Here is a 24,927-nt window from a genome sequence, read left to right as displayed (position 1 = left end):
GAGTGCTCCTGCGGGTGCTCCTGCGGGTGCTCCTGCGGGTGCTCCTGTGGGTGCTCCTGTGAGTGCTCCTGTGAGTGCTCCTGCAGGTGCTCCTGTGAGTGCTCCTGTGAGTGCTCCTGCGGGTGCTCCTGTGAGTGCTCCTGTGGGTGCTCCTGCGGGTGCTCCTGTGGGTGCTCCTGTGAGTGCTCCTGCAGGTGCTCCTGTGAGTGCTCCTGTGAGTGCTCCTGCGGGTGATCCTGTGAGTGCTCCTGCGGGTGCTCCTGTGAGTGCTCCTGCGGGTGCTCCTGTGAGTGCTCCTGCGGGTGCTCCTGTGAGTGCTCCTGTGAGTGCTCCTGCGGGTGCTCCTGCGGGTGCTCCTGTGGGTGCTCCTGTGGGTGCTCCTGTGGGTGCTCCTGTGAGTGCTCCTGCGGGTGATCCTGTGAGTGCTCCTGCGGGTGCTCCTGTGAGTGCTCCTGTGAGTGCTCCTGCGGGTGATCCTGTGAGTGCTCCTGCGGGTGCTCCTGTGAGTGCTCCTGCGGGTGCTCCTGTGAGTGCTCCTGCGGGTGCTCCTGTGAGTGCTCCTGTGAGTGCTCCTGCGGGTGCTCCTGCGGGTGCTCCTGTGGGTGCTCCTGTGGGTGCTCCTGTGGGTGCTCCTGTGAGTGCTCCTGCGGGTGATCCTGTGAGTGCTCCTGCGGGTGCTCCTGTGAGTGCTCCTGCAGGTGCTCCTGTGAGTGCTCCTGTGAGTGCTCCTGCGGGTGCTCCTGCGGGTGCTCCTGCGGGTGCTCCTGTGGGTGCTCCTGTGAGTGCTCCTGTGAGTGCTCCTGTGGGTGCTCCTGCGGGTGCTCCTGTGAGTGCTCCTGTGGGTGCTCCTGCGGGTGCTCCTGTGAGTGCTCCTGCGGGTGCTCCTGCGAGTGCTCCTGCGGGTGCTCCTGTGAGTGCTCCTGTGAGTGCTCCTGCGGGTGCTCCTGTGAGTGCTCCTGCAGGTACTCCTGTGAGTGCTCCTGCGGGTGCTCCTGTGGGTGCTCCTGTGAGTGCTCCTGCGGGTGCTCCTGCGAGTGCTCCTGTGAGTGCTCCTGTGGGTGCTCCTGCGGGTGCTCCTGTGGGTGCTCCTGTGAGTGCTCCTGCAGGTGCTCCTGCGCGGGCTGATTTTCTATTTCAAAGCCAAACTAAGTAACTTTGGTGACAGAGCTCCCCCTGCAGCTCCTTTGTGAAATTACACAATCAGAAAACAGACCCTAAAGGCTTTTTTCTCTTTTCCTTTTCAAAAATGCAGGTAATATGTGCCGCCCTGTGGATGGCACATATGCCAGGCTCCACGTGCAGCAGGCCACAGGGTCCTGAGTTTGGATCCTTCCTGAATGTTCTTCTACACTGTCCTGTCCAATAAAGACTACACACCAAAAACCAAAAGACAAAAAAATGGAAAAAGAAATAAGGCAATATATTCACATACTGAAACATTTAACATGGCCAAATATAACAGAGAGCCAGGGTTTCTCAGGAGAGTCGTCTTTGGGTCGATGTCAGCAGATGTTACAAGGCTTGATTTCCGCTCAGAGACAGCAGGTGCCGACAGTGAGCTATTCAAATGCCCCAACAACATATTTATCCATCGCAGGGACAAAGACAACAACAGACAAGGATAAAAACGGTTTATTAAACGTAAGGAAAGGCACAGACTGCAGTAAAAACACATGGATGTAAAAAGTGAAAAATATAAAGCAGAAGTAGTCATTAAAAAAGTTGGAAAAATAAATTAGATCAAAATTCTTCCTCAAATTGATCAATCACATGTTCCTCTAAATGAATCCACTAAGAGTAACTGATAAATACCAGTATCACAGTCCGAATAAAGTACACTCGCTCTTCTCTCTGTCTAAAGCCAGCGGGCTGAGTCCAGGTCTCATGAGGATCTGAACGGCTCTAACTCCAGCTCCACTTCAGCCGGCTCTATAGCGCCCCGTCTGTCCTTGACCTGAAACAACAGGACACAGAACATTCAGGTCTAAAAAACAGGACTAAATCAGGTCTAAACCAGGAAAACATGAAAGAATAAACCAGGACCAAACCATAACTTTAAGAACTAACGAAGGCCAAAGCAAGGTCTAAAACAGACTCAAGTGAAATGTGTTGGAAGCTGGACTAAAGCAGGACTCTAACCTAAGTGTAAAGCAGATCCAAACTAGATCCAAACCAGGACTAAATCAGGTCTAAAGACTCCAGTACCTTCCAGAATATGAAGAGCAGAAGGTTGATTATGAGAGTCAACAGCAGAACCACCAGGACTCTGAAGATCAAGTCTGAGTCTGAACCTGCAACACAAAAGGACTCATGAGACTGTGACTCTAACATGAGGCTGTGACTCTAACATGAGACTGTGACTCTAACATGAGACTGTGACTCTAACATGAGACTGTGACTCTAACATGAGACTGTGACTCTAACATGAGGCTGTGACTCTAACATGAGACTGTGACTCTAACATGAGACTGTGACTCTAACATGAGGCTGTGACTCTAACATGAGGCTGTGACTCTAACATGAGGCTGTGACTCTAACATGAGACTGTGACTATAACATGAGACTGTGACTCTAACATGAGACTGTGACTCTAACATGAGACTGTGACTCTAACATGAGACTGTGACTATAACATGAGACTGTGACTCTAACATGAGACTGTGACTCTAACATGAGACTGTGACTCTAACACGAGACTGTGACTCTAACATGAGGCTGTGACTCTAACATGAGACTGTGACTCTAACATGAGGCTGTGACTCTAACATGAGACTGTGACTGTGACTCTAACATGAGGCTGTGACTCTAACATGAGGCTGTGACTCTAACATGAGACTGTGACTCTAACGTGAGGCTGTGACTGTGACTCTAACATGAGACTGTGACTCTAACATGAGGCTGTGACTCTAACATGAGGCTGTGACTCTAACATGAGGCTGTGACTCTAACATGAGGCTGTGACTCTAACATGAGGCTGTGGCTCTAACACGAGGCTGTGACTCTAACACAAGACTGTGACTCTAACACGAGACTGTGACTCTAACACGAGGCTGTGACTCTAACACGAGGCTGTGACTCTAACACGAGACTGTGACTCTAACATGAGGCTGTGACTCTAACATGAGGCTGTGACTCTAACAAGAGGCTGTGACTCTAACACGAGGCTGTGGCTCTAACACGAGACTGTGACTCTAACACGAGACTGTGACTCTAACATGAGACTGTGACTCTAACATGAGGCTGTGTGACTCTAACATGAGACTGTGACTCTAACATGAGACTGTGATTCTAACATGAGACTGTGACTCTAACATGAGGCTGTGATTTTAACATGAGGCTGTGACTCTAACAGGAGACTGTGACTCTAACATGAGGCTGTGACTCTAACATGAGACTGTGGCTCTAACATGAGACTGTGACTCTAACATGAGACTGTGACTCTAACATGAGACTGTGACTCTAACATGAGGCTGTGACTCTAACATGAGGCTGTGACTCTAACATGAGGCTGTGACTCTAACATGAGACTGTGGCTCTAACATGAGGCTGTGACTTTAACATGAGGCTGTGACTCTAACATGAGGCTGTGACTGTGACTCTAACATGAGGCTGTGACTCTAACATGAGGCTGTGACTCTAACATGAGGCTGTGACTCTAACATGAGGCTGTGACTCTAACATGAGGCTGTGACTCTAACATGAGACTGTGACTCTAACATGTGACTGTGACTCTAACATGAGGCTGTGACTCTAACATGAGACTGTGACTCTAACGTGAGGCTGTGACTGTGACTCTAACATGAGACTGTGGCTCTAACATGAGACTGTGACTCTAACATGAGACTGTGACTCTAACATGAGGCTGTGACTCTAACATGAGGCTGTGACTCTAACATGAGGCTGTGACTCTAACATGAGACTGTGACTCTAACATGAGACTGTGACTCTAACATGAGACTGTGACTCTAACATGAGGCTGTGACTCTAACACGAGACTGTGACTCTAACACGAGACTGTGACTCTAACATGAGGCCGTGTTGCTGTACTCACCTCCCACATAGAGCTGGAGGGCGTGGCTCTGAGAGGAGAAGGCGTGGTCGAACACCTGCAGGAGGTAAACACAGGTGTAGTTTCCTTTGTGGGCGGGGCCAGTGTCAGAGAACAGGAAGTGTGCAGAGTGATTGACAGCGGGCAGGGTGTGGTTCTGAGTGAGGTTCACAGTGGGAGAGAGGAGCTGGAAGGAGCCTCCTGGGAACTGTGGCTCCACAGAGCATTTGACCCTGAACTTTGACCCCGGCATCACCCAGACCCCCTGAAGCTGGGACTCGGAGGCCCCATCTAACACAGACAGGGAGATGATTGGACGGTTCAGTAAGTCTGTGAAGAGAGGACGAAGATGTTTAATTCTTGACCCGACTGAGGCCCGAGTCCAGGGTCAGAGGTCACATTCTGAGTGTTTTACTGTCAACACTAATGTTTAACTCCAAAGTAATAAAGGGTCAAATGTGTGAGGTGAAGGTAGAAGGAGCGAGAGAGGAAGAACGTGAGGCTCTTGCAAATAATCTGATTGAGATTCATTCATTTCTGTTGGTCAGAGGTCAGACACAGGTCATCTTCTGTCAGTGAAACATTTGGTTTGGAGCAGAAGATTTTTTTATATTAAAAGCCACAGATCAAAAGTCTGTATTGTTTGTGTTAAGGAAATGATCATTTAATTTTTTTTAATTTCTTTATATTGAGACAAGATCAAAAAGGAAAATGTGTTCCTTCAAACGAGGGGTTAAAATGACGCCAAGATCAAGAGAAAACCTAAAATGCATCAGATTTTTACTTTTACCTGAACACACCACGTCCAGAGCCCGAGAAGAGGGAGAGTCTGTGCTCCAGACACACTCTGTCACTGTAGACTTCATCACACAGTCAGGTCTGATCCTCCACACACGACTCTGTGGAAAATCATCTCTGTCTCCTCCAGAAACAGCAGAGCCACAGTCCAGGGCTCGACACACAGCAGCTGTGGCCCCCAAGTTCCAGGGGCCATAGTTCCAGGGGTCATAGTTCTCCACTCGTCTCCATTCTCCTCTGTGTTTCACCTCCAGAGTCCCAGCACAGCGACTGGCCCCTCCCACCAGCCTGAGGGGCTCTGAACAGACAAGAGACAGAATGAGCCCCGCCCTTTTACCTGAGCAGCTGAAGCCCCGCCCCTTTACCTGAGCAGGTGAGGCCCCGCCCCTTTACCTGAGCAGGTGAGGTTGACAGCGGCTCCAGAGGAGCAGTTCTCAGAGCCAGAGCGGGGACAGTCCCTCAGAGCAGACTCATGTCCCTCACAGTAGAACGTCTGCAGTCCCAGAGGAGAGACCGCCCCCTGGGGGAGAGAAGGAGCCCCACAGCCCAGCTCCCTGCACAGCACCTCTGCACCCTGAAGGTCCAAGGCCTCTTCACAGAGCCAGGTCCAGGACTGATCCCAGATCTGCACTGATCCTGAGCACAGGCCGGACCCCGAGACCAGCCGCACCCAGTCTGTGGACACATGTGACATCACCGCTCTGAGCCAATAGGACACACACATGTGTGACATCATCACTCTGAGCCAATAGGACACACACATGTGTGACATCACCGCTCTGAGCCAATAGGACACACACATGTGTGACATCACCGCTCTGAGCCAATAGGACACACACATGTGTGACATCATCACTCTGAGCCAATAGGACACACACATGTGTGACATCATCGCTCTGAGCCAATAGGACACACACATGTGTGACATCACCACTCTGAGCCAATAGGACACACACGTGTGACATCACCGCTCTGAGCCAATAGGACACACACATGTGTGACATCACCGCTCTGAGCCAATAGGACACACACATGTGTGACATCATCGCTCTGAGCCAAAAGGACACACACATGTGTGACATCACCGCTCTGAGCCAATAGGACACACACATGTGTGACATCACCGCTCTGAGCCAATAGGACACACACGTGTGACATCACTGCTCTGAGCCAATAGGACACACACGTGTGACATCACTGCTCTGAGCCAATAGGACAAGGCTCTGTTCACGTTTCTAATGATTAGACATTGGTGTTAAAGATACAGGCAGTATTTGAATCATGTTTGGCCCCAGAATTGATGACGTCCCCATGTGTTTACATTTTGGTTTCTTGGTGTGACTGTGGCGCTGCTGCTCGTTCCTTCTTTTTGGACTGAGGCAGGACATTTGCCTTGGATTGGAAGGAACTGACTTTGGAGACAAGGCAAGGTACCTAGGCTCAGGTCAGTTCTTTAAACCAAACATTTCCAGCATTCTATTTATATTGAAAATACTCAACTCTTAAGTTCTTGTCGACCCGACCAACACTGGAACACGTTTTGAAGGCTCTTCATCACATGTCACATTCATACTGACATTGGAGAGTGTGAATATTTGTCACATACTATTGAATTGTTGAAAGTACAAATACTGCACGTGATTTGATTGCCATGTTATTTAAAACTTGTTTTATTATATATTGTGTACACCGGGTTAATTTAAGATTAGCTAAAAATGTAGCCTACAATGTTTTACTGGGTCCTGTTTAGTCTATACAGGCAGGTGCCCTCATTTGGGTTTAAGGATGGTCGGGTTGATGCTGGTGCAGCCTGTTCCCTCCCACCTCTCACTGCTTTCTGCCACAGCTTTCAGCTAAAACTTTCTCTCTGACATTTAAACATTGTACATCTACTAAAACTGCTAAAGAGTGTGAGAAGAGACGAGGTGGAGTCCAAGACCTTCTGCTCTGGTCCAACTTTGGAGAAGCTGCACTGTCTCAACCCTTCCAAGCAGCAGAATCTGAACGTGAAAGAGGTTTCTTCTGTGCCACCTGCAATTAAGTTAGAGTCATGTGACTACAGTCTGATCCTTCTAGAAGCTTTAATGAATGCTGCTAAAGAGCCATATAACAGCTGGAAGTGCTGGGCCTCTCCTGCTGAGAAGAAGAATTTCCAGAGCCATCTCTGGAGCTCCATATTGTGTGGCTCAAGTCCAGAAAAGCTCACTTTATCCAGGCAATAATTGATGTTGACATTGAAGCACGACCACCACCATCACCCAGTTTCCTCACGCCAGCAATCAAGCTCAGACCCACGGCACTTCCACGATTCACGAGGATGAAAAGAGATTTCCCTTTGTGCTGAAAAGAGTGGGAAGCTCTGCAATGACAAGGGGAAGCAACAGGGTCTAAAACGGTCAAGAAATTCCAACTCATTGATAGCCTCGACGGAAAGGTTACAAGAACTCACCACCAGTCTACATATAACTCTGCTGAAAGAATATTCAAAGTCCCTGACAGTCGTCATGGAAACCGCTCCATAATCGCACTTTAGGTTGTTGTGGAGTTGCAGGGAATAACCCCAGTCCAAGGTCTCCAGCCCCACAAGCTCATTCAGCTTATTCAGGCCATCGAGAAAGCCCTCTATGACCTTATGGCGCTCGGGATGTTGGAGCCATCAAGAACAAAATCCATGAAGGAAGCTTCCGGACTCTCTCAAGAAGGACTGGTTGGTTTATGCTGCTAACTCTGCAAATGAGGTGGATCCACAGACCCATTTTGACAAACTTCTTTGTTTGCTAAAAAAATGGCAGAAACTATATGAGCAGCTGGATGATGGAGAATCCAGCAGGAAAAGAAAACAGACCAGAGCGCAGACAGAATAGAACCTTGGCCACAAAAACAAACCAATCAGAGGGCTGTGTCATTTGTGCTGACCTCAGTCATAAGAAGCTCTACTACTGTAACAAGTTTTAATTTCTTACACTCTCAAGAGAAGCTCGGGGCAATCAAGAGGATCGGAGCATGTAAAGAGTCCTTAGAAATGCACGTTGATGACAAAGACTGTAATTGTCTCTGCAATAAATGTGATCGTCAAGATGATGACGACCTCCCCAAACCCGTGATCTCTGCCAATCAGTGAAGTGACAGCCGGTACACTTAAAGACTGTTGAACTTATCACCTGCTGCTCCCAGTGTTGTGCTAACAAGGTGTTCAGTGCAAACCTTTTCACCTTCAGTTAGTCATTTTGAAGTGTGTATTGTATTTTTATCATGGGTTTAGTCCCAAAAAAAATTGCTTTTTAACTTCAGATTTAAATTCTTATTGTTTCTTTATGTTAAAGATTTATCTTGTTAAGTTAACTCTACAAAGTGCTGGTGGAATGTAATTATTAATTCTGTTTATTGTATTTTGCTATATCTGAAACTTTAACAAAGTGTTGCTCTACACATTTTGTAAATTCATCACGTACTTTTGGTGTTGTTTTTGTGTTCAATTTCGAACTTGTTTCACCTGAAACCTGTCTCATACACTCTATGAAAAATGTGAAAAATGAATAAAGTATCTGAGTGGAATCCAGCTTTTAATCTTCACCAGCGAGTACAATTCCTCTTGAAGTGTGGGAACAGCGCTGCAAACCATAGTACACTTGGTTTATTCTTCACCTACTGTTTTTACTTTTTGATTTGATCTTTCACTGTCTGGTCTTGTTCTGTTAGTATTAATAACATTAAAAAGTGAAAACAAAAAAAAGAATCCTCAGAGACAAAGATGTGAGAGTGAAGAGGAGAATGTAATATCAGAGCTGAACACAGCTCCAGACCCGGCGTGAGGGACACGAGTCTGTCCTCCTGACACTGAGGTGGTCCCGACCCAAACACTCTTCATTATTTATACTTTGATATTTAGAGAGCTAATGCTAAGCTTTAGCATCAAACTGTTCATCATCTGTTATATTGAAACCAATAACACTTCCATAATGAGTGACTCCAGACACAGAGAGGAGCAGTCTGTGAGGAACATCTGAGAGATTCAACCTGAGGATTTAAGACTTTTACCTGAACACACCACGTCCAGAGCCAGAGAAGAGGGAGAGTCTGTGCTGATGACACACTCTGTCACTGTAGACTTCATCACACAGTCAGAGCTGATCACCCACACACGACTCTGTGGAAAACTACCTCTGGTTCCTCCAGAAACAGCAGAGCCACAGTCCAGGGCTCGACACACAGCAGCTGTGGCCCCCAAGTTCCAGGGGCCATAGTTCTCCACTCGTCTCCATTCTCCTCTGTGTTTCACCTCCAGAGTCCCAGCACAGCGACTGGCCCCTCCCACCAGCCTGAGGGGCTCTGAACAGACAAGTGACAGAATGAGCCCCGCCCTTTTACCTGAGCAGCTGAAGCCCCGCCCCTTTACCTGAGTAGGTGAGGCCCCGCCCCTTTACCTGAGCAGGTGAGGCCCCGCCCCTTTACCTGAGCAGGTGAGGTTGACAGCGGCTCCAGAGGAGCAGTTCTCAGAGCTGGAGCGGGGACAGTCCCTCAGAGCAGACTCATGTCCCTCACAGTAGAACGTCTGCAGTCCCAGAGGAGAGACCGCCCCCTGGAGGAGAGAAGGAGCCCCACAGCCCAGCTCCCTGCACAGCACCTCTGCACCCTGAAGGTCCAAGGCCTCTTCACAGAGCCAGGTCCAGGACTGATCCCAGATCTGCACTGATCCTGAGCACAGGCCGGACCCCGAGACCAGCCGCACCCAGTCTGTGGACACATGTGACATCACCGCTCTGAGCCAATAGGACACACACATGTGTGACATCATCACTCTGAGCCAATAGGACACACACACATGTGTGACATCACTGCTCTGAGCCAATAGGACACACACATGTGTGACATCATCGCTCTGAGCATATAGGACACACACATGTGTGACATCACCACTCTGAGCCAATAGGACACACACATGTGTGACATCACCGCTCTGAGCCAATAGGACACACACATGTGTGACATCACCACTCTGAGCCAATAGGACACACACATGTGTGACATCACCGCTCTGAGCCAATAGGACACACACATGTGTGACATCACCACTCTGAGCCAATAGGACACACACATGTGTGACATCACCGCTCTGAGCCAATAGGACACACACATGTGTGACATCACCGCTCTGAGCCAATAGGACACACACATGTGTGACATGGAGGTTTGTAGGACAATGATATGGGTCAGAAGTCTGAGGACGAGCTCTTCTGGTCCAGAGACATCTGCAGGTAGAACTGTGAACACATGAAACTCTTTCACTTTCTTTAGACAATCAAACTCTGGTTACTTAAAGTAACTCTAACTATTTTTAGGCCTGATCTAAACTCTAATTGATCGTTACACAGAGATATTTCACATTCCTCTGGAGAAACTAGAGATAAAATATTAAACTTGAACTTGGACAGATTCACCAGACACTGGGACAGATACAGAGGGACATTTATTGTCAGGTTTATTCTTCACCTACTTGTTTTACTTTTTGATCTTTCACTGTCTGGTCTTGATCTGTTAGTATTAATAATACAAAAAGTAAAAAGATGTGAGAGTGAAGAGGAGAATGTAATATCAGAGCTGAACAGAGCTCCAGACCCGGCGTGAGGGACACGAGTCTGTCCTCCTGACACCGAGGTGGTCCCGACCCAAACACTCTTCATTATTTATACTTGATATTTAGAGAGCTAATGCTAAGCTTTAGCATCAAACTGTTCATCATCTGTTATATTGAAACCAATAACACTTCCATAATGAGTGACTCCAGACACAGAGAGGAGCAGTCTGTGAGGAACATCTGAGAGATTCAACCTGAGGATTTAAGACTTTTACCTGAACACACCACGTCCAGAGCCCGAGAAGAGGGAGAGTCTGTGCTCCAGACACACTCTGTCACTGTAGACTTCATCACACAGTCAGAGCTGATCCTCCACACACGACTCTGTGGAAAATCATCTCTGTTTCCTCCAGAAACAGCAGAGCCACAGTCCAGGGCTCGACACACAGCAGCTGTGGCCCCCAAGTTCCAGGAGTGAAAGTTCCGGGGGCCATAGTTCTCCACTCGTCTCCATTCTCCTCTGTGTTTCACCTCCAGAGTCCCAGCACAGCGACTGGCCCCTCCCACCAGCCTGAGGGGCTCTGAACAGACAAGAGACAGAATGAGCCCCGCCCTTTTACCTGAGCAGCTGAAGCCCCGCCCCTTTACCTGAGCAGGTGAGGCCAGCTGAGTCAGTAGACAGGGACCCTGTGAGTGCGGCGGCGGCGTGAGTGCAGTGGCGTGAGTGCAGTGGCGTGAGTGCGGCGGCGTGAGTGCGGCTGCGGCGTGAGTGCGGAGGTGGCGTGAGTGCGGTGGTGGCGGCGTGAGTGCAGTGGCGGTGGCGTGAGTGCGGCGGCGGCGTGAGTGCGGTGGCGTGAGTGCGGCGGCGGCGTGAGTGCGGCGGCGTGAGTGCGGTGGCGGCGGTGGCGTGAGTGCGGCGGCGGCGTGAGTGCGGCGGCGGCGTGAGTGCGGCGGCGGCGTGCGGCGGCGGCGGCGGCGTGAGTGCGTTGGCGGCGGCGTGAGTGCGGTGGCGGCGGCGTGAGTGCGGCGGTGGCGTGAGTGCGGCGGCGGCGTGAGTGCGGCGGCGTGAGTGCGGCGGCGGCGTGAGTGCGGCGGCGTGAGTGCGACGGCGTGAGTGCGGTGGCGTGAGTGCGGTGGCGTGAGTGCGGCGGTGTGAGTGCGGCGGTGGCGTGAGTGCGGCGGTGGCGACGTGAGTGCGGCGGCGGCGGTGGCGACGTGAGTGCGGCGGCGGCGGCGGCGACGTGAGTGCGGCGCGGCGACGTGAGTGCGGCGGCGTGAGTGCGGTGGTGGCGGCGTGAGTGCGACGGCGGCGTGAGTGCGTTGATGGCGGCGTGAGTGCGTTGGCGGCGGCGTGACTGCGGTGGCGGCGGCGTGAGTGCGGCGGCGGCGTGAGTGCGGCGGCGTGAGTGCGGCGGCGGCGGCGTGAGTGCGGTGGCGGCGGCGTGAGTGCGGCGGCGGCGTGAGTGCGGCGGCGTGAGTGCGGTGGCGGCGGCGTGAGTGCGGTGGCGGTGGCGTGAGTGCGGTGGCGGTGGCGTGAGTGCGGCGGCGGCGTGAGTGCGGCGGCGGCGTGAGTGCGTTGGCGTCGTGAGTGCGGCGTGAGTGCGGAGGTGGCGTGAGTGAGGTGGCGTGAGTGCGGTGGCGTGAGTGCGGCGGCGGCGTGAGTGCGGCGGCGGCGTGAGTGCGGCGGCGGCGGCGTGAGTGCGGCGGTGGCGTGAGTGCGGCGGCGGCGTGAGTGCGGCGGCGTGAGTGCGGCGGCGGCGTGAGTGCGGCGGCGGCGTGAGTGCGGCGGCGGCGTGAGTGCGGCGGCGTGAGTGCGGTGGCGTGAGTGCGTTGGCGGCGTGAGTGCGGTGGTGGCGGCGTGTCCTGTTTAGTCTATACAGGCAGGTGCCCTCATTTGGGTTTAAGGATGGTCGGGTTGATGCTGGTGCAGCCTGTTCCCTCCCACCTCTCACTGCTTTCTGCCACAGCTTTCAGCTAAAACTTTCTCTCTGACATTTAAACATTGTACATCTACTAAAACTGCTAAAGAGTGTGAGAAGAGACGAGGTGGAGTCCAAGACCTTCTGCTCTGGTCCAACTTTGGAGAAGCTGCACTGTCTCAACCCTTCCAAGCAGCAGAATCTGAACGTGAAAGAGGTTTCTTCTGTGCCACCTGCAATTAAGTTAGAGTCATGTGACTACAGTCTGATCCTTCTAGAAGCTTTAATGAATGCTGCTAAAGAGCCATATAACAGCTGGAAGTGCTGGGCCTCTCCTGCTGAGAAGAAGAATTTCCAGAGCCATCTCTGGAGCTCCATATTGTGTGGCTCAAGTCCAGAAAAGCTCACTTTATCCAGGCAATAATTGATGTTGACATTGAAGCACGACCACCACCATCACCCAGTTTCCTCACGCCAGCAATCAAGCTCAGACCCACGGCACTTCCACGATTCACGAGGATGAAAAGAGATTTCCCTTTGTGCTGAAAAGAGTGGGAAGCTCTGCAATGACAAGGGGAAGCAACAGGGTCTAAAACGGTCAAGAAATTCCAACTCATTGATAGCCTCGACGGAAAGGTTACAAGAACTCACCACCAGTCTACATATAACTCTGCTGAAAGAATATTCAAAGTCCCTGACAGTCGTCATGGAAACCGCTCCATAATCGCACTTTAGGTTGTTGTGGAGTTGCAGGGAATAACCCCAGTCCAAGGTCTCCAGCCCCACAAGCTCATTCAGCTTATTCAGGCCATCGAGAAAGCCCTCTATGACCTTATGGCGCTCGGGATGTTGGAGCCATCAAGAACAAAATCCATGAAGGAAGCTTCCGGACTCTCTCAAGAAGGACTGGTTGGTTTATGCTGCTAACTCTGCAAATGAGGTGGATCCACAGACCCATTTTGACAAACTTCTTTGTTTGCTAAAAAAATGGCAGAAACTATATGAGCAGCTGGATGATGGAGAATCCAGCAGGAAAAGAAAACAGACCAGAGCGCAGACAGAATAGAACCTTGGCCACAAAAACAAACCAATCAGAGGGCTGTGTCATTTGTGCTGACCTCAGTCATAAGAAGCTCTACTACTGTAACAAGTTTTAATTTCTTACACTCTCAAGAGAAGCTCGGGGCAATCAAGAGGATCGGAGCATGTAAAGAGTCCTTAGAAATGCACGTTGATGACAAAGACTGTAATTGTCTCTGCAATAAATGTGATCGTCAAGATGATGACGACCTCCCCAAACCCGTGATCTCTGCCAATCAGTGAAGTGACAGCCGGTACACTTAAAGACTGTTGAACTTATCACCTGCTGCTCACAGTGTTGTGCTAACAAGGTGTTCAGTGCAAACCTTTTCACCTTCAGTTAGTCATTTTGAAGTGTGTATTGTATTTTTATCATGGGTTTAGTCCCAAAAAAAATTGCTTTTTAACTTCAGATTTAAATTCTTATTGTTTCTTTATGTTAAAGATTTATCTTGTTAAGTTAACTCTACAAAGTGCTGGTGGAATGTAATTATTAATTCTGTTTATTGTATTTTGCTATATCTGAAACTTTAACAAAGTGTTGCTCTACACATTTTGTAAATTCATCACGTACTTTTGGTGTTGTTTTTGTGTTCAATTTCGAACTTGTTTCACCTGAAACCTGTCTCATACACTCTATGAAAAATGTGAAAAATGAATAAAGTATCTGAGTGGAATCCAGCTTTTAATCTTCACCAGCGAGTACAATTCCTCTTGAAGTGTGGGAACAGCGCTGCAAACCATAGTACACTTGGTTTATTCTTCACCTACTGTTTTTACTTTTTGATTTGATCTTTCACTGTCTGGTCTTGTTCTGTTAGTATTAATAACATTAAAAAGTGAAAACAAAAAAAAAGAATCCTCAGAGACAAAGATGTGAGAGTGAAGAGGAGAATGTAATATCAGAGCTGAACACAGCTCCAGACCCGGCGTGAGGGACACGAGTCTGTCCTCCTGACACTGAGGTGGTCCCGACCCAAACACTCTTCATTATTTATACTTTGATATTTAGAGAGCTAATGCTAAGCTTTAGCATCAAACTGTTCATCATCTGTTATATTGAAACCAATAACACTTCCATAATGAGTGACTCCAGACACAGAGAGGAGCAGTCTGTGAGGAACATCTGAGAGATTCAACCTGAGGATTTAAGACTTTTACCTGAACACACCACGTCCAGAGCCAGAGAAGAGGGAGAGTCTGTGCTGATGACACACTCTGTCACTGTAGACTTCATCACACAGTCAGAGCTGATCACCCACACACGACTCTGTGGAAAACTACCTCTGGTTCCTCCAGAAACAGCAGAGCCACAGTCCAGGGCTCGACACACAGCAGCTGTGGCCCCCAAGTTCCAGGGGCCATAGTTCTCCACTCGTCTCCATTCTCCTCTGTGTTTCACCTCCAGAGTCCCAGCACAGCGACTGGCCCCTCCCACCAGCCTGAGGGGCTCTGAACAGACAAGTGACAGAATGAGCCCCGCCCTTTTACCTGAGCAGCTGAAGCCCCGCCCCTTTACCTGAGTAGGTGAGGCCCCGCCCCTTTACCTGAGCAGGTGAGGCCCCGCCCCTTTACCTGAGCAGGTGAGGTTGACAGCGGCTCCAGAGGAGCAGTTCTCAGAGCTGGAGCGGGGACAGTCCCTCAGAGCAGACTCATGTCCCTCACAGTAGAACGTCTGCAGTCCCAGAGGAGAGACCGCCCCCTGGAGGAGAGAAGGAGCCCCACAGCCCAGCTCCCTGCACAGCACCTCTGCACCCTGAAGGTCCAAGGCCTCTTCACAGAGCCAGGTCCAGGACTGATCCCAGATCTGCACTGATCCTGAGCACAGGCCGGACCCCGAGACCAGCCGCACCCAGTCTGTGGACACATGTGACATCACCGCTCTGAGCCAATAGGACACACACATGTGTGACATCATCACTCTGAGCCAATAGGACACACACACATGTGTGACATCACTGCTCTGAGCCAATAGGACACACACATGTGTGACATCATCGCTCTGAGCATATAGGACACACACATGTGTGACATCACCACTCTGAGCCAATAGGACACACACATGTGTGACATCACCGCTCTGAGCCAATAGGACACACACATGTGTGACATCACCACTCTGAGCCAATAGGACACACACATGTGTGACATCACCGCTCTGAGCCAATAGGACACACACATGTGTGACATCACCACTCTGAGCCAATAGGACACACACATGTGTGACATCACCGCTCTGAGCCAATAGGACACACACATGTGTGACATCACCACTCTGAGCCAATAGGACACACACATGTGTGACATCACCGCTCTGAGCCAATAGGACACACACATGTGTGACATCACCGCTCTGAGCCAATAGGACACACACATGTGTGACATGGAGGTTTGTAGGACAATGATATGGGTCAGAAGTCTGAGGACGAGCTCTTCTGGTCCAGAGACATCTGCAGGTAGAACTGTGAACACATGAAACTCTTTCACTTTCTTTAGACAATCAAACTCTGGTTACTTAAAGTAACTCTAACTATTTTTAGGCCTGATCTAAACTCTAATTGATCGTTACACAGAGATATTTCACATTCCTCTGGAGAAACTAGAGATAAAATATTAAACTTGAACTTGGACAGATTCACCAGACACTGGGACAGATACAGAGGGACATTTATTGTCAGGTTTATTCTTCACCTACTTGTTTTACTTTTTGATCTTTCACTGTCTGGTCTTGATCTGTTAGTATTAATAATACAAAAAGTAAAAAGATGTGAGAGTGAAGAGGAGAATGTAATATCAGAGCTGAACAGAGCTCCAGACCCGGCGTGAGGGACACGAGTCTGTCCTCCTGACACCGAGGTGGTCCCGACCCAAACACTCTTCATTATTTATACTTGATATTTAGAGAGCTAATGCTAAGCTTTAGCATCAAACTGTTCATCATCTGTTATATTGAAACCAATAACACTTCCATAATGAGTGACTCCAGACACAGAGAGGAGCAGTCTGTGAGGAACATCTGAGAGATTCAACCTGAGGATTTAAGACTTTTACCTGAACACACCACGTCCAGAGCCCGAGAAGAGGGAGAGTCTGTGCTCCAGACACACTCTGTCACTGTAGACTTCATCACACAGTCAGAGCTGATCCTCCACACACGACTCTGTGGAAAATCATCTCTGTTTCCTCCAGAAACAGCAGAGCCACAGTCCAGGGCTCGACACACAGCAGCTGTGGCCCCCAAGTTCCAGGAGTCAAAGTTCCGGGGGCCATAGTTCTCCACTCGTCTCCATTCTCCTCTGTGTTTCACCTCCAGAGTCCCAGCACAGCGACTGGCCCCTCCCACCAGCCTGAGGGGCTCTGAACAGACAAGAGACAGAATGAGCCCCGCCCTTTTACCTGAGCAGCTGAAGCCCCGCCCCTTTACCTGAGCAGGTGAGGCCAGCTGAGTCAGTAGACAGGGACCCTGTGAGTGCGGCGGCGGCGTGAGTGCAGTGGCGTGAGTGCAGTGGCGTGAGTGCGGCGGCGTGAGTGCGGCTGCGGCGTGAGTGCGGAGGTGGCGTGAGTGCGGTGGTGGCGGCGTGAGTGCAGTGGCGGTGGCGTGAGTGCGGCGGCGGCGTGAGTGCGGTGGCGTGAGTGCGGCGGCGGCGTGAGTGCGGCGGCGTGAGTGCGGTGGCGGCGGTGGCGTGAGTGCGGCGGCGGCGTGAGTGCGGCGGCGGCGTGAGTGCGGCGGCGGCGTGCGGCGGCGGCGGCGGCGTGAGTGCGTTGGCGGCGGCGTGAGTGCGGTGGCGGCGGCGTGAGTGCGGCGGTGGCGTGAGTGCGGCGGCGGCGTGAGTGCGGCGGCGTGAGTGCGGCGGCGGCGTGAGTGCGGCGGCGTGAGTGCGACGGCGTGAGTGCGGTGGCGTGAGTGCGGTGGCGTGAGTGCGGTGGCGTGAGTGCGGCGGTGTGAGTGCGGCGGTGGCGTGAGTGCGGCGGTGGCGACGTGAGTGCGGCGGCGGCGGTGGCGACGTGAGTGCGGCGGCGGCGGCGGCGACGTGAGTGCGGCGCGGCGACGTGAGTGCGGCGGCGTGAGTGCGGTGGTGGCGGCGTGAGTGCGACGGCGGCGTGAGTGCGTTGGCGGCGGCGTGAGTGCGTTGGCGGCGGCGTGACTGCGGTGGCGGCGGCGTGAGTGCGGCGGCGGCGTGAGTGCGGCGGCGTGAGTGCGGCGGCGGCGGCGTGAGTGCGGTGGCGGCGGCGTGAGTGCGGCGGCGGCGTGAGTGCGGCGGCGTGAGTGCGGTGGCGGCGGCGTGAGTGCGGTGGCGGTGGCGTGAGTGCGGTGGCGGTGGCGTGAGTGCGGCGGCGGCGTGAGTGCGGCGGCGGCGTGAGTGCGTTGGCGTCGTGAGTGCGGCGTGAGTGCGGAGGTGGCGTGAGTGAGGTGGCGTGAGTGCGGTGGCGTGAGTGCGGCGGCGGCGTGAGTGCGGCGGCGGCGTGAGTGCGGCGGCGGCGGCGTGAGTGCGGCGGTGGCGTGAGTGCGGCGGCGGCGTGAGTGCGGCGGCGTGAGTGCGGCGGCGGCGTGAGTGCGGCGGCGGCGTGAGTGCGGCGGCGGCGTGAGTGCGGCGGCGTGAGTGCGGTGGCGTGAGTGCGTTGGCGGCGTGAGTGCGGTGGTGGCGGCGTGAGTGCAGTGGCGGTGGCGTGAGTGCGGCGGCGGCGTGAGTGCGGCGGCGGCGTGAGTGCGCCGGCGGCGTGAGTGCGTTGGCGGCGTGAGTGCGGTGGTGGCGGCGTGAGTGCAGTGGCGGTGGCGTGAGTGCGGCGGCGGCGTGAGTGCGGCGGCGGCGTGAGTGCGGCGGCGGCGTGAGTGCGGCGGCGGCGTGAGTGCGGTGGCGGCGGCGTGAGTGCGGTGGCGGCGGCGTGAGTGCGGCGGCGGCGTGAGTGCGGCCGCGGCGTGAGTGCGGCGGCGGCGTGAGTGCGTTGGCGGCGTGAGTGCGGTGGCGGCGGCGTGAGTGCGGCGGCGGCGACGTGAGTGCGGTGGTGGCGTGAGTGCGGTGGTGGCGTGAGTGCGGTGGCGTCGTGAGTGCGGAGGTGGCGTGAGTGCGGCGGCGGCGTGAGTGCGGCGGCGGCGTGAGTGCGGCGGCGGCGTGAGTGCGGCGGCGGCGTGAGTGCGGCGGCGGCGTGAGTTGGCGGCGTGAGTGCGGTGGTGGCGGCGTGAGTGCAGTGGCGGTGGCGTGAGTGCGGCGGCGGCGTGAGTGCGTTGGCGGCGTGAGTGCGGTGGTGGCGGCGTGAGTGCGGCCGCGGCGTGAGTGCGGCGGCGGCGTGAGTGCGGCCGCGGCGTGAGTGCGGTGGCGGCGTGAGTGCGTTGGCGGCGTGAGGGCGGTGGCGTGAGTGCGGCGGCGGCGACGTGAGTGCGGCGGTGGCGACGTGAGTGCGTTGGTGGCGTGAGTGCGGTGGCGGCGTGAGTGCGGTGGCGTGAGTGCGGTGGCGTGAGTGTGGTGGTGGCGTGAGTGCGGCGGCGTGAGTGTGGTGGTGGCGTGAGTGTGGTGGTGGCGTGAGTGCGGTGGCGGCGTTAGTGCGGTGGCGTGAGTGCGGTGGCGTGAGTGTGGTGGTGGCGTGAGTGCGGCGGCGGCGTGAGTGCGGCGGCGTGAGTGCGGCGGCGGCGGCGTGAGTGCGGTGGCGGCGTGAGTGCGGCGGCGGCGTGAGTGCGGTGGCGGCGGCGTGAGTGCGGTGGCGGCGGCGTGAGTGCGGTGGCGGCGTGAGTGCGGCCGCGGCGTGAGTGCGGCGGCGGCGTGAGTGCGGCGGCGGCGCCGTGAGTGCGGTGGTGGCGTGAGTGCGGTGGCGTGAGTGCGGTGGCGTGAGTGCGGTGGCGTCGTGAGTGCGGAGGTGGCGTGAGTGCGGTGGCGTGAGTGCGGCGGCGGCGTGAGTGCGGCGGCGGCGTGAGTGCGGCGGCGGCGTGAGTGCGGCGGCGGCGTGAGTGCGGCGGCGGCGTGAGTTGGCGGCGTGACTGCGGTGGTGGCGGCGTGAGTGCAGTGGCGGTGGCGTGAGTGCGGCGGCGGCGTGAGTGCGCCGGCGGCGTGAGTGCGTTGGCGGCGTGAGTGCGGTGGTGGCGGCGTGAGTGCGGCCGCGGCGTGAGTGCGGTGGCGGCGTGAGTGCGGCCGCGGCGTGAGTGCGGTGGCGGCGTGAGTGCGTTGGCGGCGTGAGGGCGGTGGCGTGAGTGCGGCGGCGGCGACGTGAGTGCGGTGGTGGCGACGTGAGTGCGGTGGTGGCGTGAGTGCGGTGGCGGCGTGAGTGCGGTGGCGTGAGTGCGGTGGCGTGAGTGCGGTGGTGGCGTGAGTGCGGCGGTGGCGTGAGTGCGGCGGTGGCGTGAGTGCGGCGGTGGCGTGAGTGCAGTGGCGTGAGTGTGGTGGTGGCGTGAGTGCGGCGGCGTGAGTGTGGTGGTGGCGTGAGTGTGGTGGTGGCGTGAGTGCGGCGGTGGCGTGAGTGCGGCGGTGGCGTGAGTGCAGTGGCGTGAGTGTGGTGGTGGCGTGAGTGCGGCGGCGTGAGTGTGGTGGTGGCGTGAGTGCGGTGGCGGCGTGAGTGCGGTGGCGTGAGTGTGGTGGTGGCGTGAGTGTGGTGGTGGCGTGAGTGCGGCGGCGTGAGTGCGGTGGCGTGAGTGTGGTTGTGGCGTGAGTGCGTTGGCGGCGTGAGGGCGGTGGCGTGAGTGCGGCGACGGCGACGTGAGTGCGGTGGTGGCGTGAGTGCGGTGGCGTGAGTGCGGCGGCGTGAGTGCGGCGGCGGCGTGAGTGCGGCGGCGGCGTGAGTGCGGTGGCGTGAGTGCGGCGGCGTGAGTGCGGCGGCGGCGTGAGTGCGGCGGCGGCGACGTGAGTGCGGAGGTGGCGTGAGTGCGGTGGCGTGAGTGCGGCGGCGTGAGTGCGGCGGCGGCGTGAGTTGGCGGCGTGAGTGCGGTGGTGGCGGCGTGAGTGCAGTGGCGGTGGCGTGAGTGCGGCGGCGGCGTGAGTGCGCCGGCGGCGTGAGTGCGTTGGCGGCGTGAGTGCGGTGGTGGCGGCGTGAGTGCGGCCGCGGCGTGAGTGCGGTGGCGGCGTGAGTGCGGCCGCGGCGTGAGTGCGGTGGCGGCGTGAGTGCGTTGGCGGCGTGAGGGCGGTGGCGTGAGTGCGGCGGCGGCGACGTGAGTGCGGTGGTGGCGACGTGAGTGCGGTGGTGGCGTGAGTGCGGTGGCGGCGTGAGTGCGGTGGCGTGAGTGCGGTGGTGGCGTGAGTGCGGTGGTGGCGTGAGTGCGGCGGTGGCGTGAGTGCGGCGGTGGCGTGAGTGCGGCGGTGGCGTGAGTGCAGTGGCGTGAGTGTGGTGGTGGCGTGAGTGCGGCGGCGTGAGTGTGGTGGTGGCGTGAGTGCGGCGGTGGCGTGAGTGCGGCGGTGGCGTGAGTGCAGTGGCGTGAGTGTGGTGGTGGCGTGAGTGCGGCGGCGTGAGTGTGGTGGTGGCGTGAGTGCGGTGGCGGCGTGAGTGCGGTGGCGTGAGTGTGGTGGTGGCGTGAGTGCGGCGGCGTGAGTGCGGTGGCGTGAGTGTGGTTGTGGCGTGAGTGCAGCGGCGTGAGTGCGGTGGCGGTAGCGTGAGTGCGGCGGTGGCGTGAGTGCGGCGGCGTGACTGCGGCGGTGGCGTGAGAGCGGCCGCGGCGTGAGTGCGGCCGCGGCGTGAGTGCGGCCGCGGCGTGAGTGCGGTGGCGGCGTGAGTGCGGTGGCGTGAGTGCGGCGGCGGCGACGTGAGTGCGGTGGTGGCGTGAGTGCGGTGGCGGCGTGAGTGCGGTGGCGTGAGTGCGGTGGCGTGAGTGTGGTGGTGGCGTGAGTGCGGCGGCGTGAGTGCGGTGGTGGCGGCGTGAGTGCAGTGGCAGTGGCGTGAGTGCGGCGGCGGCGTGAGTGCGGCGGCGGCGTAAGTTCGGTGGCGGCGTGAGTTCGGTGGCGGCGTGAGTGCGGCGGCGTGAGTGTGGCGGCGGCGTGAGTGCGGTGGCGGCGTGAGTGCGGCCGCGGCGTGAGTGCGGTGGCGGCGTGAGTGCGTTGGCGGCGTGAGTGCGGTGGCGTGAGTGCGGCGGCGGCGACGTGAGTGCGGTGGTGGCGTGAGTGCGGTGGCGGCGTGAGTGCGGTGGCGTGAGTGCGGTGGCGTGAGTGCGGTGGCGTCGTGAGTGCGGTGGCGTCGTGAGTGCGGCGTGAGTGCGGAGGTGGCGTGAGTGCGGAGGTGGCGTGAGTGCGGCGGCGTGAGTGCGGCGGCGTGAGTGCGGCGGCGGCGTGAGTGCGGCGGCGGCGTGAGTGCGGCGGCGGCGTGAGTGCGGCGGCGGCGTGAGTGCGTTGGCGGCGTGAGTGCGGTGGTGGCGGCGTGAGTGCAGTGGCGGCGGCGTGAGTGCGCCGGCGGCGTGAGTGCGTTGGCGGCGTGAGTGCGGCCGCGGCGTGAGTGCGGCGGCGGCGTGAGTGCGGCCGCGGCGTGAGTGCGGTGGCGGCGTGAGTGCGTTGGCGGCGTGAGGGCGGTGGCGTGAGTGCGGCGGCGGCGACGTGAGTGCGGTGGCGGCGTGAGTGCGGTGGCGTGAGTGCGGTGGCGTGAGTGTGGTGGTGGCGTGAGTGCGGCGGCGTGAGTGTGGTGGTGGCGTGAGTGCGGCGGCGTGAGTGTGGTGGTGGCGTGAGTGCGGTGGCGGCGTTAGTGCGGTGGCGTGAGTGCGGTGGCGTGAGTGTGGTGGTGGCGTGAGTGCGGCGGCGGCGTGAGTGCGGCGGCGTGAGTGCGGTGGCGTGAGTGTGGTTGTGGCGTGAGTGCAGCGGCGTGAGTGCGGTGGCGGTAGCGTGAGTGCGGCGGTGGCGTGAGTGCGGCGGCGTGACTGCGGCGGTGGCGTGAGTGCGGCCGCGGCGTGAGTGCGTTGGTGGCGTGAGTGCTGTGGCGTGAGTGCGGCGGCGGCGACGTGAGTGCGGTGGTGGCGTGAGTGCGGTGGCGGCGTGAGTGCGGTGGCGTGAGTGCGGTGGCGTGAGTGCGGTGGCGTGAGTGTGGTGGTGGCGTGAGTGTGGTGGTGGCGTGAGTGCGGCGGTGGCGTGAGTGCGGCGGTGGCGTGAGTGCGGCGGTGGCGTGAGTGCGGCGGTGGCGTGAGTGCGGCGGTGGCGGCGTGAGTGCGGCGGTGGCGACGTGAGTGCGGCGGCGGCGGCGACGTGAGTGCGGCGCGGCGACGTGAGTGCGGTGGTGGCGTGAGTGCGGCGGTGGCGTGAGTGCGGCGGCGTGAGTGCGGTGGCGTGAGTGCGGTGGTGGCGGCGTGAGTGCCTTGGCGGCGTGAGTGCGTTGGCGGCGTGAGTGCGGTGGCGGCGGCGTGAGTGCGGTGGCGGCGGCGTGAGTGCGGTGGCGGCGGCGTGAGTGCGGCGGCGGCGGCGTGAGTGCGGCGGCGTGAGTGCGGCGGCGTGAGTGCGGCGGCGGCGTGAGTGCGGCGGCGTGAGTGCGGTGGCGTGAGTGCGGCGGTGGCGTGAGTGCGGCGGCGGCGTGAGTGCGGCGGCGGCGTGAGTGCGGCGGCGGCGTGAGTGCGGCGGCGGCGTGAGTGCGGCGGCGGCGTGAGTGCGTTGGCGGCGTGAGTGCGGTGGTGGCGGCGTGAGTGCGGAGGTGGCGTGAGTGCGGTGGCGTGAGTGCGGCGGCGTGAGTGCGGCGGCGGCGTGAGTGCGTTGGCGGCGTGAGTGCGGTGGTGGCGGCGTGAGTGCAGTGGCGGCGGCGTGAGTGCGGCGGCGGCGTGAGTGCGGCGGCGGCGTGAGTGCGTTGGCGGCGTGAGTGCGGTGGTGGCGGCGTGAGTGCGGCCGCGGCGTGAGTGCGGCCGCGGCGTGAGTGCGGGGGCGGCGTGAGTGCGGGGGCGGCGTGAGTGCGGGGGCGGCGTGAGTGCGGGGGCGGCGTGAGTGCGGGGGCGGCGTGAGTGCGGGGGCGGCGTGAGTGCGGTGGCGGCGTGAGTGCGGTGGCGGCGTGAGTGCGTTGGCGGCGTGAGGGCGGTGGCGGCGACGTGAGTGCGGTGGTGGCGTGAGTGCGGTGGTGGCGTGAGTGCGGTGGCGGCGTGAGTGCGGTGGCGTGAGTGCGGTGGCGTGAGTGTGGTGGTGGCGTGAGTGCGGCGGCGTGAGTGTGGTGGTGGCGTGAGTGCGGTGGTGGCGTGAGTGCGGCGGTGGCGTGAGTGCAGTGGCGTGAGTGCGGCGGCGTGAGTGTGGTGGTGGCGTGAGTGCGGTGGCGTGAGTGTGGTGGTGGCGTGAGTGCGGCGGCGTGAGTGTGGTTGTGGCGTGAGTGCAGCGGCGTGAGTGCGGTGGCGGTAGCGTGAGTGCGGCGGTGGCGTGAGTGCGGCGGCGTGACTGCGGCGGTGGCGTGAGTGCAGTGGCGTGAGTGTGGTGGTGGCGTGAGTGCGGTGGCGTGAGTGTGGTGGTGGCGTGAGTGCGGTGGCGTGAGTGCAGTGGCGTGAGTGTGGTGGTGGCGTGAGTGCGGCGGCGTGAGTGTGGTGGTGGCGTGAGTGCGGTGGCGGCGTTAGTGCGGTGGCGTGAGTGTGGTGGTGGCGTGAGTGCGGCGGCGTGAGTGCGGTGGCGTGAGTGTGGTTGTGGCGTGAGTGCAGCGGCGTGAGTGCGGTGGCGGTAGCGTGAGTGCGGTGGCGGTAGCGTGAGTGCGGCGGTGGCGTGAGTGCGGCGGTGGCGTGAGTGCGGCGGCGTGAGTGCGGCCGCGGCGTGAGTGCGGCCGCGGCGTGAGTGCGGCGGCGGCGTGAGTGCGTTGGTGGCGTGAGTGCGGTGGCGTGAGTGCGGCGGCGGCGACGTGAGTGCGGTGGTGGCGTGAGTGCGGTGGCGGCGTGAGTGTGGTGGCGTGAGTGCGGTGGCGTGAGTGCGGTGGCGTGAGTGTGGTGGTGGCGTGAGTGCGGCGGCGTGAGTGTGGTGGTGGCGTGAGTGCGGCGGTGGCGTGAGTGCGGCGGTGGCGTGAGTGCGGCGGTGGCGACGTGAGTGCGGCGGCGGCGGCGGCGACGTGAGTGCGGCGCGGCGACGTGAGTGCGGCGCGGCGACGTGAGTGCGGTGGTGGCGTGAGTGCGGCGGCGTGAGTGCGGCGGCGTGAGTGCGGCGGCGTGAGTGCGGCGGCGTGAGTGCGGCGGCGTGAGTGCGGTGGTGGCGGCGTGAGTGCGTTGGCGGCGTGAGTGCGTTGGCGTGAGTGCGGCGGCGGCGACGTGAGAGCAAGGTGGCGTGAGTGCGGTGGCGGCGTGAGTGCGGTGGCGGCGTGAGTGCGGTGGCGTGAGTGCGGTGGCGTGAGTGCGGTGGCGTGAGTGTGGTGGTGGCGTGAGTGCGGCGGCGTGAGTGTGGTGGTGGCGTGAGTGCGGTGGTGGCGTGAGTGCGGCGGTGGCGTGAGTGCGGCGGTGGCGTGAGTGCAGTGGCGTGAGTGTGGTGGTGGCGTGAGTGCGGCGGCGTGAGTGTGGTGGTGGCGTGAGTGTGGTGGTGGCGTGAGTGCGGCGGCGTGAGTGCGGTGGCGTGAGTGTGGTTGTGGCGTGAGTGCAGCGGCGTGAGTGCGGTGGCGGTAGCGTGAGTGCG

At 58.0% G+C, this 24,927-nt stretch overlaps 1 protein-coding gene across 1 annotated transcript in view; it reads right to left on the bottom strand.

Moving 5' to 3' along the window:
- Positions 1-16,911, bottom strand: part of LOC140369933 (scavenger receptor cysteine-rich type 1 protein M130-like) — a 24,078-nt gene extending 7,167 nt beyond the window's left edge. Inside the window, exons 1-9 of the mRNA XM_072456991.1 lie at positions 16,472-16,911; positions 14,996-15,277; positions 14,582-14,872; positions 9,299-9,580; positions 8,885-9,175; positions 5,240-5,521; positions 4,839-5,144; positions 4,052-4,378; positions 2,206-2,291 (exon numbers count right to left, since the gene is read on the bottom strand). Coding sequence (XP_072313092.1) covers positions 2,206-2,291; positions 4,052-4,378; positions 4,839-5,144; positions 5,240-5,521; positions 8,885-9,175; positions 9,299-9,580; positions 14,582-14,872; positions 14,996-15,277; positions 16,472-16,547 — 2,223 coding nt within the window. The 5' untranslated portion in view covers positions 16,548-16,911. The remainder of the gene's footprint in view (positions 1-2,205; positions 2,292-4,051; positions 4,379-4,838; positions 5,145-5,239; positions 5,522-8,884; positions 9,176-9,298; positions 9,581-14,581; positions 14,873-14,995; positions 15,278-16,471) is intronic.
- Positions 16,912-24,927: the final 8,016 nt, after the last annotated feature.

Source organism: Eucyclogobius newberryi, unplaced genomic scaffold (assembly GCF_026437365.1).
Source record: "Eucyclogobius newberryi isolate DKJ021-1_F unplaced genomic scaffold, fEucNew1.0.hap1 SCAF_206, whole genome shotgun sequence".
In the NCBI taxonomy this organism is placed as follows: domain Eukaryota; kingdom Metazoa; phylum Chordata; class Actinopteri; order Gobiiformes; family Gobiidae; genus Eucyclogobius; species Eucyclogobius newberryi.
The sequence above is the reverse complement of the archived record's forward strand: the minus strand, read 5'-3'. Positions and strand labels throughout refer to the sequence as shown.